The sequence below is a fragment of the Nerophis ophidion genome, linkage group LG05 (assembly GCF_033978795.1).
Source record: "Nerophis ophidion isolate RoL-2023_Sa linkage group LG05, RoL_Noph_v1.0, whole genome shotgun sequence".
Taxonomy (NCBI): Eukaryota; Metazoa; Chordata; class Actinopteri; order Syngnathiformes; family Syngnathidae; genus Nerophis; species Nerophis ophidion.
The window spans coordinates 11,444,047-11,464,098 of NC_084615.1; the positions used below are offsets into that span (position 1 = coordinate 11,444,047).

General features: G+C 39.8%; 1 protein-coding gene across 1 annotated transcript in view; it reads right to left on the bottom strand.

Annotated features, from left to right (window-relative positions):
• arhgef6 (Rac/Cdc42 guanine nucleotide exchange factor (GEF) 6) overlaps window positions 1–20,052 on the bottom strand; it is an 85,287-nt gene that overhangs the window by 37,429 nt on the left and 27,806 nt on the right. Inside the window, exons 4-11 of the mRNA XM_061900011.1 lie at window positions 16,300–16,394; window positions 16,042–16,237; window positions 15,927–15,979; window positions 13,773–13,867; window positions 10,040–10,135; window positions 6,327–6,449; window positions 2,613–2,751; window positions 269–328 (exon numbers count right to left, since the gene is read on the bottom strand). Coding sequence (XP_061755995.1) covers window positions 269–328; window positions 2,613–2,751; window positions 6,327–6,449; window positions 10,040–10,135; window positions 13,773–13,867; window positions 15,927–15,979; window positions 16,042–16,237; window positions 16,300–16,394 — 857 coding nt within the window. The remainder of the gene's footprint in view (window positions 1–268; window positions 329–2,612; window positions 2,752–6,326; window positions 6,450–10,039; window positions 10,136–13,772; window positions 13,868–15,926; window positions 15,980–16,041; window positions 16,238–16,299; window positions 16,395–20,052) is intronic.

Genomic DNA, 20,052 nt, shown 5'->3' on the forward strand with positions numbered 1-20,052 from the left:
TAAAAGTTTCTATGTTCCACTGCAAAAGGACTCTGTGGGCAGAGCCGTCCTTCAAGTGGAACAACATTTCAGTGGCAATAATGTGATGTTTTCCCCCCTGCAGCAGAGTGAGTCACCTTCTTGTGCATTCTAGCCAGGAAGTGTGAGGAAACTATGAACAGCTTCAGTGTGGTTTTCCTCTGGTGCACACGTCTCATCTGCAAGTGTGCTAATAGACAAGTGGCTGTGGTGAGGCCAGGGGTCATAAGAAGGGGTGTCGCATGCTTACCACCAAGCTCCTGAATGCTGCAGTCGCCTTGACCATGTCTGGGAAGTCCGGGTGGCCTTCCTGGGACCAGCACAGAAAACACAAACCCAGGAGTTCAGCATTTGAGTCCAAATTATACTTGTTTGTACCTTGAATGCTCTTCCGTATTACAGTTGTCCCTGTACCAGTCTTTTGGTACCGGGACCAAGATGTATATCGATACTTTTCCAAATAAAGGGAACCGTGCAAAAGTGTCAATTTTGCCTTCATTTGAATGGAAAATCTTACAATACAATTAACATATGTTTCCTAGTACAATCAAAGAACAATTTTAGAAGGTTAAAAACATAAATGAAAAGGCATTAAACACAATGTGTTCTTCTTCTTGCACTCAATGAACAATTTACAATGTTCCATATTCCATATAGTCTGACATCGTCAAGGATTAGATTAGAATATAATACAAAGATTTATTGACCTTATATTAAATGCTTCATGATTTATGGTTGCCAATCCTGCTCTGGGCTTTAGGAAAAATAGAATTATTAGGAAGTACTAAAAACACAACTATGGATAAATGTACACAGATAAGACATGCAGCTGGTAAAACACACTTTTGTTAAAGATGAAACACATATTGTAGCAATTTCTTACACAACTCAGTCATTTTACTTGCATTAGTTGACGCCAGATGGGCGGTCTTAACTACACTAACATTTGCCATCAAGCCAAGCAGCTGTGTGCACGTCCACGTATCTACATGTTACGTATCTACATGTTACCTATCTACATGTTACCTATCTACATGTTACACATCTACATGTTACCTATCTACATGTTACGCATCTACATGTTACACATCTACATGTTACCTCTCTACATGTTACCTATCTACATGTTACGCATCTACATGCTACGTAGATACATGTTACTTAAACACATATTACCTATCTACATGTTATGCATCTTCATGTTACGCATCTACATGTTACACAGCTACATGTTAACTATCTACATGTTACGCATCTACATGTTTTGTACCTACATGTTACACATCCACATCTTACGCATCTACATGTTATGCAGCTACATGTTAACTATCTACATGATACGCATCTACATGTTTTTACCTACATGTTACGCATCTACATGTTATGCACCTACATATGTGTACCTACATGTTATGCACCTACATTTTACGCATCGACATGTTACGCATCTACATGTTTCACATCTACATGTTACATATCTACATGTTTTGTACCTACATGTTATGCATCTACATGTTACGCATCTACATGTTTCACATCTACATGTTACATATTTACATGTTTTGTACCTACATGTTATGCATCTACATGTTACGCATCTACATGTTACATATCTACATGTTTTGTACCTACATGTTACGCAGCTACATGTTACATATGTACATGTTACGCATCTACATGTTATGCATCTACATGTTACGCAGCTACATGTTAACTAGCTACATGCTACGCATCTACATGTTACGCATCTACATGTTTTGTACCTACATGTTACACATCTACATGTTACGCATCTACATGTTATGTACCTACATGTATGTACCTACATGTTACGCGCCTACATGTTACGCATCGACATGTTAAGCATCTACATAATACGCATCTACATGTTACATATTTACATGTTTTGTACCTACACGTTACTCATCTACATGTTACATATCTACATGTTTTGTACCTACATGTTACGCATCTACATGTTACGCATTTACATGTTAGATACCTACATGTTTTGTACCTATATGTTACACAGCTACATGTTACACATCTACATGTTACGCATCTACATAATACGCATCTACATGTTACATATTTTGTACCTACATGTTACTCATCTACATGTTACGTATCTACATGTTACATATCTACATGTTTTGTACGCAGCTACATGTTACGCAGCTACATGTTCGGTATCTACATGTTACGCATCTACATGTTTTGTACCTACATGTTAGATATCTACATGTTTTGTACCTATATGTTACACAGCTACATGTTACACATCTACATGTTTTTCACCTACATGTTACGCATCTACATGTTACATATCTACATGTTACGCATCTACATGTTACGCATCTACATGTTACATATCTACATGTTACGCATCTACATGTTTTGTATCTACATGTTACGCATCTACATGTTTTGTACCTACATGTTACGGATCTACAGGCTACGTATCTACATGTTACAGATAAAAGAAGGGTACTTTTGAAAGGCAGTATAGTAGGGATTTCAATCAATGAGTATGTCGGTAGTTAATTAGCAGCAGTATAGCGAACAACCCATGTGGTGATGCGGTGATGACGTACCTCCACGTGTCTCTCCAGCTCCTGCAGCAGAGTGGGGTACTTGTCCAGCCTCATGAAGGGCTTGCTGAGGCTGCTGGTGAGCGTCAGGACGCCTGGAGCGCTGGCTCCTTGGCTCTCCATCCACTTGTCCAGATCCTCGCTGGGAAAAGAAGAAGAAGTTACTTTTTAACAGCAACGCTGAGGCGAGATGACCACCGTGCATGAGTGACACCGACCACTTGTACATCTTCCAATGGCAAGTGCAGGTGAACAAAGTCCACACAATATTCAAACTACTTCCACGTTCTTTTTTATCACGTACCATTTTCTCAGCAAAAAAGGTCAATAGTAGAGATGTGAACCTCAAGGCACCAAATCAGACTCCCAGACTGAGGATTCCATTTAAACACAGTTCTAGATTCAAACAGATTCTCGACATATTATATTTGGTAACATAATTACAAACCCCGTTTCCATTTGAGTTGGGAAATTGTGTTAGATGTAAATATAAACAGAATACAATGATTTGCAAATCCTTTTCAACCCATATTCAGTTGAATATGCTACAAAGACAACATATTTGATGTTCAAACCCATAAACTTTGTTTTTTTTTGCAAATAATCATTAACTTTAGAATTTGATGACCGCAACACGTGACAAAGAAGTTGGGAAAGGTGGCAATAAATACTGATAAAGTTGAGGAATGCTCATCAAACACTTATATGGAACATCCCACAGGTGTGCAGGCTAATTGGGAACAGGTGGGTGCCATGATTGGGTATAAAAACAGCTTCCCAAAAAATGCTCAGTCTTTCAGAAGAAAGGATGGGGCACTAATACACCCCCATACCATCACAGATGCTGGCTTTTCAACTTTGCGTCGATAACAGTCTGGATGGTTCCCTTCCCCTTTGGTCTGGATGACACAATATCGAATATTTCCAAAAACAATGTGAAATGTGGACTTGTCAGACCACAGAACACTTTTCCACTTTGCATCAGTCCATCTTAGATGATCTCGGGCCCAGAGAAGCCGGCGGCGTTTCTGGATGTTGTTGATAAATGGCTTTCGCTTTGCATAGTAGAGCTTTAACTTGCGCTTACAGATGTAGCGACAAAATGTATTTAGTGACAGTGGTTTTCTGAAGTGTTCCTGAGCCCATGTGGTGATATCCTTTAGAGATTGATGTCGGTTTTTGATACAGTGCCGTCTGAGGGTTGGAAGGTCACGGTCATTCAATGTTGGTTTCCGACCATGCCGCTTACGTGGAGTGATTTCTCCAGATTCTCTGAACCTTTTGATGATATTATGGAGCGTAGATGTTGAAATCCCTCAATTTCTTGCAATTGCACTTTGAGAAATGTTGTTCTTAAACTGTTTGACTATTTGCTCACGCAGTTGTGGACAAAGGGGTGTACCTCGCGCCATCCTTTCTTGTGAAAGACTGAGCATTTTTTGGGAAGCTGTTTTTATAGCCAATCTCGGCACCCACCTGTTCCCAATTAGCCTGCACACCTGTGGGATGTTTCAAATAAGTGCTTGATGAGCATTCCTCAACTTTATCAGTATTTATTGCCACCTTTCCCAACTTCTTTGTCACGTGTTGCTGGCATCAAATTCTAAAGTTTATGATTATTTGCAAAAAAAAAAAAATTTTATGAGTTTGAACATCAATTATGTTGTCTTTGTAGCATATTCAACTGAATATGGGTTGAAAATGATTTGCAAATTATTGTATTCTGTTTATATTTACATCTAACACAATTTCCCAACTCATATGGAAACGGGGTTTGTACTATGATCAGAGTGCAGACCCTGAATGTACGGAAATTGCCAAGGACATTTGGAGCTGAATATTTAAAATGGCAGTCTGACATTGTGGCATTCGGTGAAGTCTAGACACTATTTTAGCAAAGTTTGCAGACCAGAATTCCAACTGGATGTGGTTGAATAGATGCAATGGAACACAATAAAGTGTTTAAAGTCAACTTCTTCTTCTACTCTTATCTATTGATACTTTGAACAGTGGCCTAACCGCAAGTGTGCACATCCTGTCAACGTGCAGCTTCCTGTGTGCAGGCCCACTTAATACTGATGAACCCACTCCTTGTGATGTCATCACCTGCTGCACACACACACACGCACACACACACACACACACGCGCACACATACACGCACACGCGCACACACACACACCATGCAGCCAGCATTTACCATCCTGTGCAAGCCTGACACCTGCTGGCTTCAACACTAACTGCACCCAGACCCAGGGACCCCTGCACAACCTAAATGTTGACTTAGACGCTCACCTGCCCTCACCTGTGGTCAGTGAGGACGCAGACCACCACCTGTGTGCTCACCTGGGTACTCACCTGTGGTCAGTGAGGACACAGACTGCCACCCATGTGCTCACCTGTGTGCTCACCTGTGGTCAATAAGGATGCAGACCGCCACCTGTGTGCTCACCTGAGGTCAGTGAGGATGCAGACCGCCACCTGTGTGCTCACCTGTGGTCAGTGAGGACACAGACCGCCACCTGTGTGCTCACCTGTGGTCAGTGAGGACACAGACCACCACTTGTGTGCTCACCTGTGGTCAGTGAGGACACAGACCGCCACCTGTGTGCTCACCTGTGGTCAGTGAGGACACAGACCGCCACCTGTGTGCTCACCTGTGGTCAGTGAGGACACAGACCGCCACCTGTGTGCTCACCTGTGGTCAGTGAGGACGCAGACCGCCACCTGTGTGCTCACCTGTGGTCAGTGAGGATGCAGACCACCACCTGTGTGCTCACCTGTGTGCTCACCTGTGGTCAATAAGGATGCAGACCGCCACCTGTGTGCTCACCTGTGGTCAGTGAGGACACAGACCGCCACCTGTGTGCTCACCTGTGGTCAGTGAGGACACAGACCGCCACCTGTGTGCTCACCTGTGTGCTCACCTGTGGTCAGTGAGGATACAGACCACCACCTGTGTTCTCACCTGTGGTCAGTGAGGACACAGACCGCCACCTGTGTGCTCACCTGTGGTCAGTGAGGACACAGACAGCCACCTGTGTGCTCACCTGTGGTCAGTGAGGATACAGACCGCCACCTGTGTGCTCACCTGTGGTCAGTGAGGACACAGACCGCCACCTGTGTGCTCACCTGTGGTCAGTGAGGACACAGACCGCCACCTGTGTGCTCACCTGTGGTCAGTGAGGACACAGACCGCCACCTGTGTGCTCACCTGTGGTCAGTGAGGACACAGACCGCCACCTGTGTGCTCACCTGTGGTCAGTGAGGACACAGACCACCACCTGTGTTCTCACCTGTGGTCAGTGAGGACACAGACCGCCACCTGTGTGCTCACCTGTGGTCAGTGAGGACACAGACAGCCACCTGTGTGCTCACCTGTGGTCAGTGAGGATACAGACCGCCACCTGTGTGCTCACCTGTGGTCAGTGAGGACACAGACCGCCACCTGTGTGCTCACCTGTGGTCAGTGAGGACACAGACCGCCACCTGTGTGCTCACCTGTGGTCAGTGAGGACACAGACCGCCACCTGTGTGCTCACCTGTGGTCAGTGAGGATGCAGACCGCCACCTGTGTGCTCACCTGTGGTCAGTGAGGATGCAGACCACCACCTGTGTTCTCACCTGTGGTCAGTGAGGACACAGACTGCCACCCGTGTGCTCACCTGTGTGCTCACCTGTGGTCAGTAAGTACACAGACCACCACCTGTGTGCTCACCTGTGGTCAGTGAGGATGCAGACCGCCGAAGGGTGGCTGGAGCAGTAGGCCAGGTACAGAGACTTGATCTGACACGAGACGTTCAGGTAGCATCCCGCCAGGTGCTGCTGACCCTCAGGGACTCTGCAGACATGTTGAGGAGAGAAACATCTTGTGTTGGTCCAGAAGTGTCTTTGTCTTTCTAGAACTGCACAATCCTGCTTAAAACCTTCAAGTGTGCTGGCGACTTTTCCATCCTGTTTTTGGCCATACCTCTGTTTGTGTTATTTTGAAGGGAATACCTTCCCGAGACCATTTTTATGGTTAATATTTTGACTTCCAATCCTTTCAGATATCAAAGATACTCAGTTGTTCAAGTTCATTTTTACTGGACTTGATAACAATTAGAGATGCTACCTCAGTAGAAGCATTTAAGTCTCATCTTGAAACTCATTTGTATACTCTAGCCTTTAAATAGACCCCTTTTTAGACCAGTTGATCTGTCTTTTCTTTTCTGCTCTGCCCCCCTCTCCTTCGTGGAGGGGGCAAGGGGGACAGATTCAGTGACCACGGATGACGTGCTAGCTGTCCAAAGTCGGGACCCAGGGTGGACCACTCATCTGTGCATCAGTTGGGGACGTCTCTGCACTGCTGACCTGTCTCCACTTGGGATGGTCTCCTGCTGGCCCCACTATGGACTGGACTCTCACTATTACGTTAGATCCACTATGGACTGGACTCTCACTATTATGTTAGATCCACTATGGACTGGACTCTCACTATTTAGTTAGAACCTCTATGGACTGGACTCTCACACTATTATGTTAGATCCACTATGGACTGGACTATCACTATTGTGTTAGATCCACTATGGACTGGACTCTCACACTATTATGTTAGATCCACTATGGACTGGACTCTCACTATTATGTTAGATCCACTATGGACTGGACTCTCACTATTACGTTAGATAACCTATGGACTGGACTCTCACTATTATGTTAGATCCACTATGGACTGGACTCTCACTATTATGTTAGATCCACTATGGACTGGACTCTCACTATTATGTTAGATCCACTATGGACTGGACTCTCACACTATTATGTTAGATCCACTATGGACTGGACTCTCACCATTATGTTAGATCCACTATGGACAGGACTCTCACTATTATGTTAGATCCACTATGGACTGGACTCTCACACTATTATGTTAGATCCACTATGGACTGGACTCTCACACTATTATGTTAGATCCACTATGGACTGGACTCTCACACTATTATGTTAGATCCACTATGGACTGGACTCTCACACTATCATGTTAGATCCACTATGGACTGGACTCTGACACTATTATGTTAGATCCACTATGGACTGGACTCTCACTATTATGTTAGATCCACTATGGACTGGACTCTCACACTATTATGTTAGATCCACTATGGACTGGACTCTCACTATTATGTTAGATCCACTATGGACTGGACTCTCACACTATTATGTTAGATCCACTATGGACTGGACTCTCACACTATCATGTTAGATCCACTATGGACTGGACTCTCACACTATTATATTAGATCCACTATGGACTGGACTCTCACTATTATGTTAGATCCACTATGGACTGGACTCTCACACTATTATGTTAGATCCACTATGGACTGGACTCTCACACTATCATGTTAGATCCACTATGGACTGGACTCTGACACTATTATGTTAGATCCACTATGGACTGGACTCTCACTATTCTGTTAGATCCACTATGGACTGGACTCTCACACTATTATGTTAGATCCACTATGGACTGGACTCTCACTATTATGTTAGATCCACTATGGACTGGACTCTCACACTATTATGTTAGATCCACTATGGACTGGACTCTCACACTATCATGTTAGATCCACTATGGACTGGACTCTCACACTATTATGTTAGATCCACTATGGACTGGACTCTCACTATTATGTTAGATCCACTATGGACTGGACTCTCACTATTACGTTAGATAACCTATGGACTGGACTCTCACTATTATGTTAGATCCACTATGGACTGGACTCAGACTATTATGTTAGATCCACTATGGACTGGACTCTCACACTATTATGTTAGATCCACTATGGACTGGACTCTCAAATTATTATGTTACATCCACTATGGACTGGACTCTCACTATTATGTTAGATCCACTCGATGTCCATTGAACCGGTCGCCCAGGTGGACGGGGGGGATACCCCACATCTGTGGTCCCTTCCAAAGTTTCTCATTGTCAACAATTGTCACTTACTTGGTACATGAGTGCATTCATGTCAACAATAGTCACTTATTTGGTACATGAGTGTATTCATGTCAACAATTGTCACTTACTTGGTACATGAGTGTATTCATGTCAACAATTGTCACTTATTTGGTACATGAGTGCATTCATGTCAACAATTGTCACTTACTTGGTACATGAGTGCATTAATGTCAACAATAGTCACTTATTTGGTACATGAGTGTATTCATGTCAACAATTGTCACTTACTTGGTACATGAGTGTATTCATGTCAACAATTGTCACTTACTTGGTACATGAGTGCATTAATGTCAACAATAGTCACTTATTTGGTACATGAGTGTATTCATGTCAACAATTGTCACTTACTTGGTACATGAGTGCATTCATGTCAACAATTGTCACTTACTTGGTACATGAGTGTATTCATGACAACAATTGTCACTTACTTGGTACATGAGTGTATTCATGTCAACAATTGTCACTTATTTGGTACATGAGTGCATTCATGTCAACAATTGTCACTTACTTGGTACATGAGTGCATTAATGTCAACAATTGTCACTTACTTGGTACATGAGTGCAATAATGTCAACAATTGTCACTTACTTGGTACATGAGTGCAATAATGTCAACAATTGTCACTTACTTGGTACATGAGTGCATTCATGTCAACAATTGTCACTTACTTGGTACATGAATGCAATTATGTCAACAATTGTCACTTATTTGGTACATGAGTGCATTCATGTCCACAATTGTCACTTACTTTGTACATGAGTGCATTAATGTCAACAATTGTCACTTACTTGGTACATGAGTGCATTAATGTCAACAATAGTCACGTACATGAGTGCATTAATGTCAACAATTGTCACTTACTTGGTACATGAATGCAATTATGTCAACAATTGTCACTTATTTGGTACATGAGTGCATTCATGTCCACAATTGTCACTTACTTTGTACATGAGTGCATTAATGTCAACAATTGCCACTTACTTGGTACATGAGTGCAATAATGTCAACAATTGTCACTTACTTGGTACATGAGTGCATTAATGTCAACAATAGTCACTTACTTGGTACATGAGTGTATTCATGTCAACAATTGTCACTTACTTGGTACATGAGTGTATTCATGTCAACAATTGTCACTTACTTGGTACATGAGTGTATTCATGTCAACAATTGTCACTTACTTGGTACATGAATGCATTAATGTCAACAATTGTCACTTACTTGGTACATGAGTGCATTAATGTCAACAATTGTCACTTACTTGGTACATGAATGCATTAATGTCAACAATTGTCACTTACTTGGTACATGAGTGCATTAATGTCAACAATTGTCACTTACTTGGTACATGAGTGCATTAATGTCAACAATTGTCACTTACTTGGTACATGAGTGCATTAATGTCAACAATTGTCACTTACTTGGTACATTCCTCTAAGGTGGCACACAAGCCCTGCTGGAAGGTGAGTATCTCCTCCAGGTTTCCACACAAGGTGGCGCTGTCTGCACTGCTCAGCCTGCAGACGCAGGAACAAAAACGGTTCCAGGAAAGAGATTAGAACCAAATTGAGTGGAGTATATTTGTGCACTTTATTCAAAGCTGCTGCACTTTATGTATTTCTGCACTTGAAATAAAGCTGCTAAAATAAAAATACTTTAACTTGACAGCCACTGATGTGTAACTCACGTACTCTCTGTGTATTCTACTTGTATTTTAAACTCTTTGTCATTATGTCATTGTAATATTGTTGTGGATTTTCAATCCTGTGTCATTTTATTATGGAGGTTAGATGCACTACAGGGGGGGGTCGGCGAGCCGCATGTGGCTCTTTAGCGCCGCCCTAGTGGCTCTCTGGAACTTTTTTAAAAAAGTATGAAAAATGGAAAAAAATGAGAGGGAAAAAATAAACACATTTTTGGTTTTAATATGGTTTCTGTAGGACAGGGGTGTACAAACTCTTTCCACTGAGGGCCGCACATGGAAAAATGAAAGCGTGCGGGGGCCATTTTGATATTTTGTCATTTTCAAACCAGAACAAAATGTATCAGGGTTTCCAACACATTCATTTATTTGTGGCGGCCCGCCATGAAAGAATTACAGCCGCCAAAAATAAAAATAAAAATAAAAAGTTTTGGGGTTTTTTCCGTCTTTTGACTCATTCGACCGATCATAAAAGCAATGGGACTCTGTCTGTGAATGGAGTTTGTGGTTACATATTATATAAATATGTAAATATTATATAAATATGTACATAAAGTGTTGTCATTATATTCCAACTGCGCTTTCTTCTTGGTCATCGCCGCTGCCTCACCCGTTCCCCCCCCGCCACCCAACCACACCACCACAAATAGATGCCTGACCTGTGGGAAACACTGTGTATGGATTTTTTTATTTTTTTTATTTTACCTTTAAGGGTCCCGGGGACCATAAAGGGTCTCAGTCATTAAAATGTTAAAAATAAGTCAAATTATTATTATTTTTTATTTAAATCTCTATATCAACTTCAAGTTGATATAAAGTAATACAAAAAAAAGTGTTTATGGCTTTTCTGTCAAAAATTATATGTTATTATAGTAGAAGCATTTAAGTCTCACCATAAAACTCATCTGTATACTCTATCCTTTAAATAGACCTCCTTTTTAGACCAGTTGATCTGCCGCTTCTTTTCTTTTTTCTCCTATGTCCCCCCCTCCCTTGTGGAGGGGGTCCGGTCCGATGACCATGGATGAAGTACTGGCTGTCCAGAGTCGAGACCCAGGATGGACCGCTCGCCTGTGTATCGGTTGGGGACATCTCTACGCTGCTGATCCGCCTCCGCTTGGAATGGTTTCCTGTGGACGGGACTCTCGCTGCTGTCTTGGATCCGCTTTGAACTGAACTCTCGCGGCAGTGTTGGAGCCACTATGGATTGAACTTTCACAGTATCATGTTAGACCCGCTCGACATCCATTGCTTTCGGTCCCCTAGAGGGGGGGGGGTTGCCCATTTCTGAGGTCCTCTCCAAGGTTTCTCATAGTCAGCATTGTCACTGGCGTCCCACTGGATGTGAATTCTCCCTGCCCACTGGGTGTGAGTTTTCCTTGCCCTTTTGTGGGTTCTTCCGAGGATGTCGTAGTCGTAATGGTTTGTACAGTCCTTTGAGACATTTGTGATTTAGGGCTATATAAATAAACATTGATTGATTGATTGATTAAGGTTTATTTGAAATAGCGACAGATACAAAAAACATAGACATCTGAAACAGTTATCCAATGTTTGCATCATAGTGTTTGTAGTCAAAGCTAATTTACAACACTTGTCCCCACTAACAACAACAACACAGATCCAACATCTTTAAAACAGGAAAGTAAAAATATTAAGGCAAAAATGAGTCGATATTAATGATAATGGAAATAATATAGACAAAGTGCAGACTAGATAAAAAACAATTAGTAAAAATTTGTAAAAACTAAACATGGGAACACGATTGCTGCTCAACTAGCCATACTTTTGTTTGTTTTTTGAAAGTGACAAGTGCAGATATACTTTTCAAAGTGTCAGGTAAAGAGTTCCATAGTTGTGGTCCTTTTATTGAAAAGGCAGTCTGGGCAAAAGATGTCCTACGGAATGGAACGCAACAGTTGCCTTTTGACATTGCTCTGGTGGTAGATCTGCTACCACTTTGCAGTCTTGTGAATGCCTTGCAGAGCAATTGGGGAGCAGAGCTATCCAAGCATTCAAAAACCAGCTATCCAAGCATTCAAAAACCAGTTTGACTGTATGTAACAAAATAAAATTGGTAAAACTACTTCTTTTTTTTCACAGTCAAACTGAAATATGCAGTATTTAGTAATTAAAGCCCTAAAAGATCAATAATGCAGGGCACCATTGATTTTAATTACTTTATATTTTTGGAGTAATAACAGTGAAAAATAAATAAAATACCATTAAATATATTTGGTATCCAAAGGGTGCCCCACTTATAAAGTGATACATTTTTATTAGGTTTTTCTTTTACTTTCCACGCACAAATTACAAGATCAAAATCAATCGATTTTACATTTGAAGTGTTATTTTGTTTGTTTTATGCTCTTTTGTCAAAGAAAACGTTGATGTTTTTATATGGCAACCGCACAATATATGCAATATTTACAACACAAAACATTTCAAAGTGAAATACTTGAAGTAATTGGAGCCTTGAAAATAATTAATTATAACAGATTTTTTTGTATTATAAATAAAAAAATTTTTAGCAATGGCAAAAAAAGAAAAATAAAGAAATACAAAATAAAAAAAAGGCAGCTTTGTGTCAACATTGCAACTTTTTCTCGTTGGATTTCACCTCATTTCCCTTTTTTTAAGTGTTCTTTTTTATTTTTGCAACAGCATTTCCAGAATGTGCTTCGGGCCGGTAAACAATTAGTTGCGGGCCGCACTTTGGACACCCCTGCTGCAGGAGGACAAACATGACACAAACCTCCCTAATTGTTATAAAACACACCGTTTATATTAAACATGCTTCACCGATTCGAGTATTTGGCGAGCGCCGTTTTGTCCTACTGATTTTGACGGTCCTTGAACTCACCCTAGTTTGTTTACATGTATAACTTTCTCCGACTTTCTAAGACGTGATTTATGCCACTTCTTTTTCTGTCTCATTTTGTCCACCAAACTTTTAACGCTGTGCGTGAATGCCCAATGGTGAGTTTTGTTGATGTTATTGACTTGTGTGGGGTGCTAATCAGACATATTTGGTCACTGCATGACTGCAAGCTAATCGATGCTAACATGCTATTTAGGCTAGCTGTATGTACATATTGCATCATTATGCCTCATTTGTAGCTATATTTGAGCTCATTTAGTTTGCTTTAAGTCCTCTTAATTCAATGTATATCTCATGACACACTGTCTGTATGTAATATGGCTTTTACCTTTTTGCGGCTCCAGACAGATTTGTTTTTGTATTTTTAGTCCAATATGGCTCTTTCAACATTTTGGGTTGCCGACCCCTAAAAGGACTACAGACAGAAATGAGCATGGTGCTAAATCTGGTGCAGCCATCTTCTTAATGCAACTGCACATTGTCGGCACAAATAAACAAACACTTGACGTGCTCCATGTGCATGTAAAGACACAGACGTGCTTCTGATAATGAAGTATAAAATGTGACTTACCTGTCGCTGGCTTGTAACGGTCGCAAGTAGCAAGTGAGCAGCGTCTGCAGCTCTTTGACAAACTCTCGCTCGTGTTCCAAGATGTCCTGAACCACCTGCAGGACGCACAGCATCTCTTTGGGTTATTCATCTTACAGCTCAGTTCAAGCATCAAACACACAAACAAGTCTGGAGAAAGCAAAAAAAAAACAAAAATTTTTTTAAAAAGCTGACCATTATTTTGCTGCTAATCCTACTTCAAAAATCTACCGATAATTAGCATTGGTAATAATGAAAATGCACGTTGCCAGACGGTCATAATGTATCCTTAAGTACATTTTGTCACTGTTAAATACATTTTTAAAAAGCTGTCCAATATTTTGCTGCTAATCTTACTTAAATTAAATTACTTTTATTGTGAAGATAGGAAATGTGCAGTCGGCCTTTAGAGTTTTGACGGAAGGTACGGCGTGAGAGTCTGTTGAAATAAAAAGTGTTTCTCGCCTTCCTCTCGGTCATATTTTCATAATAATGATCTTGCAGCAGCCAGCGTCATCTCACAAGACCCTCCGGTACCGTGAATGTCATTTAAGTGACGTCTTGGTGAAGATTGATGATCACTAATTTTTAAGTCTATTTTTTTTAAAAGCCTGGCTGGAGATCGACTGACACACCCCCCGCGGTCGACTGGTAGCTCGCGATCGACGTAATAGGCACCCCTGTTGTATAATGTATCCTTATACATGAATACATTTTTTAAAACGATGTCCATTATTATGCTGCTAATCTAACTCAAAATGTTTTGATTTTGCTGCTAAAAATGAATAAATATGAAGAATAAATAACATAAGGGGATGCAAACAACCCTAAGTAAGTGTCACACACAAGAGTCCAAACATAGCAAAGAATGAATCATTATAAAAATATATTTTCTGTCACACATTTTTACTCAAAATGTAAAATCATGCTGCAAAAAAAAACTATTTAATATAGTGAATAAATATGTTTGTATAATATTTTGCTCCAAAAATCTAATTAACAGTGATAATAATGAAAATGCATGTTGCCAGATGGCCATAATGTATCCTTAAGGACAGTTTGTCACTGTCAAATACATTTTTATTAAGCTCTCCATTATTTTGCTGCTAATCTTGCTCAAAATGTTTTGATTTTGCTGCTAAAAATGAATAAATATGAAGAATAAATAACATAAGGGTATGCAAACAACCCTAAGTAAGTGTCACACACAAGAGTCCAAACATAGCAAAGAATGAATCATTATGAAAATATATTTTCTGTCACACATTTTTACTCAAAATGTAAAATCATGCTGCAAAAAAAACTATTTAATATAGTGAATAAATATGTTTGTATAATATTTTGCTCCAAAAATCTAATTAACAGTGATAATAATGAAAATGCATGTTGCCAGATGGCCATAATGTATCCTTAAGGACAGTTTGTCACTGTCAATCCATCCATCCATCCATTTCTACCGCTTATTCCCTTTCGGGGTCGCGGGGGGCGCTGGCGCCTATCTCAGCTACAATCGGGCGGAAGGCAGGGTACACCCTGGACAAGTCGCCACCTCATCGCAGGGCCAACACAGATAGACAGACAACATTCACACTCACATTCACACACTAGGGCCAATTTAGTGTTCCCAATCAACCTATCCCCAGGTGCATGTCTTTGGAAGTGGGAGGAAGCCGGATTACCCGGACGGAACCCACGCATTCACGGGGAGAACATGCAAACTCCACACAGAAAGATCCCGAGCCTGGATTTGAACCCAGGACTGCAGGAACTTCGTATTGTGAGGCAGACGCACTAACCCGTCTGCCACCGTGAAGCCCTGTCACAGTCAAATACATTTTTATTAAGCTCTCCATTATTTTGCTGCTAATCTTGCTCAAAATGTTTTGATTTTGCTGCTAAAAATGAATAAATATGAAGAGTAAATAACATAAGGGGATGCAAACAACCCTAAGTTAGTGCCACACACAGGTGTCCAAACATAGCAAAGAATGAATCAATATAAAAACATTTTTTTTGTCGGGTATTTTTACTCACAATGTAAAATTCTGCTGCAAAAAATATAATGAATAAGTATGTTTGCATGGTGGTAGACAAACACAATGTATCCCAGAGGAAATAAAAGCAAAGTGCGCTCACCACGCTGTAGTAGCTTTTGGTCAGCTGGCTTCCTTTAGGAGACAATGGCTTCTCTGCAGAGGAAAAGAAGATAGTTCCAGCAGAAGTCGAGGAGCAGGATGGTTGGTGTACTCACCGCAGGACTTGATCTCGCGCACGTAGTTGCTGGGGAACCAACCGCTCTTCCCGCCCAGGCTGCCTTCCCACCAGCCGCCTTCCTCCTGCCGCGTCACCACGATCACGTCCCCTTTGTTGAAGGACAGCTCGTCCTCGTTGTTCTGCTTGAAGTTGAAGCGGGCCTTCACCACCAGCTGCCCGTTCTCGGACATCTCCTGCAGGAAGGCGGGGCTTACAGAGGCTGCATTGCTGTGGCGGAAGGAGAGAAGAAGCGTACCGCTGGCTTGGACTGGCGCCGCAGAGAGCCTTTGGACTTGGCCGAGGAGCTGGACTGACTATGAGGTTGCGGACATGATCTCTCTGCAGCGCTGTCTGCGGACACAACATGCAGACCCGAGTCATGTTCCTTGCTGCACATTTCACACAGGAAAACAAGTTACAGCCGAGTGTTTTCACACAGCAACACGCCGTCCTGCACCGTCATTAAGTCCTGATGTTAGGATGCTACTGGGCCCCTAACTCATACTGCTGGATGATGTACTGACCTAACAATTCCATCCAGCAATTTTCTACCATTTGTCCCTTTTGGGGTCACGGTCAGCGCTGGAGCCTATCTCAGCTGCATTCAGGCAGAAAGCGGAGTACATCCTGGACAAGTCGCCACCTCATCACAGGGCCAACACAGATAGACGGACAACATTCACACTCACATTCACACACTAGGGACCATTTAGTGTTGCCTAGAAAACCATGTGTGTGAATGAATGTTTTGGAGCATTCACACTGTAATAATAAATAGATTTATTTTGGTGTAGAAAACCATGTATGAATGTTTTGGAGCATTCACACAGTACTAATAGATTCATTTTGGTGTACAAAACCATGTGTGTGAATGTTTTGAGCATTCACACAGTAATAATAAATAGATTTATTTTGGTATAGAAAACCATGTATGAATGTTTTGGAACATTCACACAGTAATAATAGATTCATTTTGGTGTACAAAACCATGTGTGTGAATGTTTTGAGCATTCACACAGTAGTAATAAATAGATACATTTTGCTGTAGAAAACCATGTGTGAATGTTTTGGAGCATTCACACAGTACTAATAGATTCATTTTGGTGTACAAAACCATGTGTGTGAATGTCTTGAGCATTCACACAGTAATAATAAATAGATTTATTTTGATGTAAAAAAACATGTGTGAATGTTTTGGAGCATTCACACAGTAATAATAGATTCATTATGGTGTACAAAACCATGTGTGTGAATGTTTTGAGCATTCACACAGTAATAATAAATAGATTTATTTTGGTATAGAAAACCATGTATGAATGTTTTGGAACATTCACACAGTAATAATAGATTCATTTTGGTGTACAAAACCATGTGTGTGAATGTTTTGAGCATTCACACAGTAGTAATAAATAGATACATTTTGCTGTAGAAAACCATGTGTGAATGTTTTGGAGCATTCACACAGTACTAATAGATTCATTTTGGTGTACAAAACCATGTGTGTGAATGTCTTGAGCATTCGCACAGTAATAATAAATAGATTTATTTTGATGTAAAAAAAACATGTGTGAATGTTTTGGAGCATTCACACAGTAATAATAGATTCATTATGGTGTACAAAACCATGTGTGTGAATGTTTTGAGCATTCACACAGAAATAATAAATAGATTTATTTTGGTATAGAAAACCATGTATGAATGTTTTGGAACATTCACACAGTAATAATAGATTCATTTTGGTGTACAAAACCATGTGTGTGAATGTTTTGAGCATTCACACAGTAATAATAAATAGATAAATGTTGGTGTATAAAACAATGTGTGAATGTTTTGGAGCATTCACACAGTAATAATAGATTCATTATGGTGTAGAAAACCATGTGTGTGAATGTTTTGAGCATTCAAACAGTAATAATAAATAGATTTATTTTGGTATAGAAAACCATGTATGAATGTTTTGGAACATTCACACAGTAAGAATAGATTCATTTTGGTGTACAAAACCCTGTGTGTGAATGTTTTGAGCATTCACACAGTAGTAATAAATAGATACATTTTGCTGTAGAAAACCATGTATGAATGTTTTGGAGCATTCACACAGTAATAATAGATTCATTATGGTGTACAAAACCATGTGTGTGAATGTTTTGAGCATTCACACAGTAATAATAAATAGATAAATGTTGGTGTATAAAACAATGTGTGAATGTTTTGGAGCATTCACACAGTAATAATAGATTCATTATGGTGTAGAAAACCATGTGTGTGAATGTTTTGAGCATTCAAACAGTAATAATAAATAGATTTATTTTGGTATAGAAAACCATGTATGAATGTTTTGGAACATTCACACAGTAAGAATAGATACATTTTGGTGTACAAAACCATGTGTGTGAATGTTTTGAGCATTCACACAGTAGTAATAAATAGATACATTTTGCTGTAGAAAACCATGTATGAATGTTTTGGAGCATTCACACAGTACTAATAGATTCATTTTGGTGTACAAAACCATGTGTGAATGTCTTGAGCATTCACACAGTAATAATAAATGGATTTATTTTGATGTAAAAAAAACATGTGTGAATGTTTTGGAGCATTCACACAGTAATAATAGATTCATTATGGTGTACAAAACCATGTGTGTGAATGTTTTGAGCATTCACACAGTAATAATAAATTGATTTATTTTGGTATACAAAACCATGTATGAATGTTTTGGAACATTCACACAGTAAGAATAGATTCATTTTGGTGTACAAAACCATGTGTGTGAATGTTTTGAGCATTCACACAGTAGTAATAAATAGATACATTTTGCCGTAGAAAACCATGTGTGAATGTTTTGGAGCATTCACGCAGTAATAATAGATTCATTTTGGTGTACAAAACCATGTGTGTGAATGTTTTGAGCATTCACACAGTAATAATAAATAGATTTATTTTGATGTAAAAAAAACGTGTGTGAATGTTTTGGAGCATTCATACAGTAATAATAGATTAATTTTGGTGTACAAAACCATGTGTGTGAATGTTTTGAGCATTCACACAGTAATAATAAATAGATAAATGTTGGTGTATAAAACAATGTGTGAATGTTTTGGAGCATTCACACAGTAATAATAGATTCATTATGGTGTACAAAACCATGTGTGTGAATGTTTTGAGCATTCACACAGTAATAATAAATAGATTTTTTTTTGGTATAGAAAACCATGTATGAATGTTTTGGAACATTCACACAGTAATAATAGATTCATTTTGGTGTACAAAACCATGTGTGTGAATGTTTTGAGCATTCACACAGTAATAATAAATAGATAAATGTTGGTGTATAAAACAATGTGTGAATGTTTTGGAGCATTCACACAGTAATAATAGATTCATTATGGTGTAGAAAACCATGTGTGTGAATGTTTTGAGCTTTCACACAGTAATAATAAATAGATTTATTTTGGTATAGAAAACCATGTATGAATTTTTTGGAACATTCACACAGTAATAATAGATTCATTTTGGTGTACAAAACCATGTGTGTGAATGTTTTGAGCATTCACACAGTAGTAATACATAGATACATTTTGCTGTAGAAAACCATGTGTGAATGTTTTGGAGCATTCACACAGTAATGATAAATAGATTTCACACAGTAATAATAAATATATTTATTTTGATGTAAAAAACCATGTGTGAATGTTTTGGAGCATTCACACAGTAATAGTAGATTCATTTTCGTGTACAAAACCATGTGTGTGAATGTTTTGCGCATTCACACAGTAATAATAGATAAATGTTGATGTATAAAACAATGTGTGAATGTTTTGGAGCATTCACACAGTAATAATAAATAGATGAATGTTGGTGTGGAAAATCAATCAATCAATCAATCAATCAATGTTCATTTATATAGCCCTAAATCACTTGTGTCTCAAAGGGCTGCACAAACCACAACACAAACCACTACGACATCCTCGGTAGGCCCACATATGTGAAAACCGTATGTGTGAAT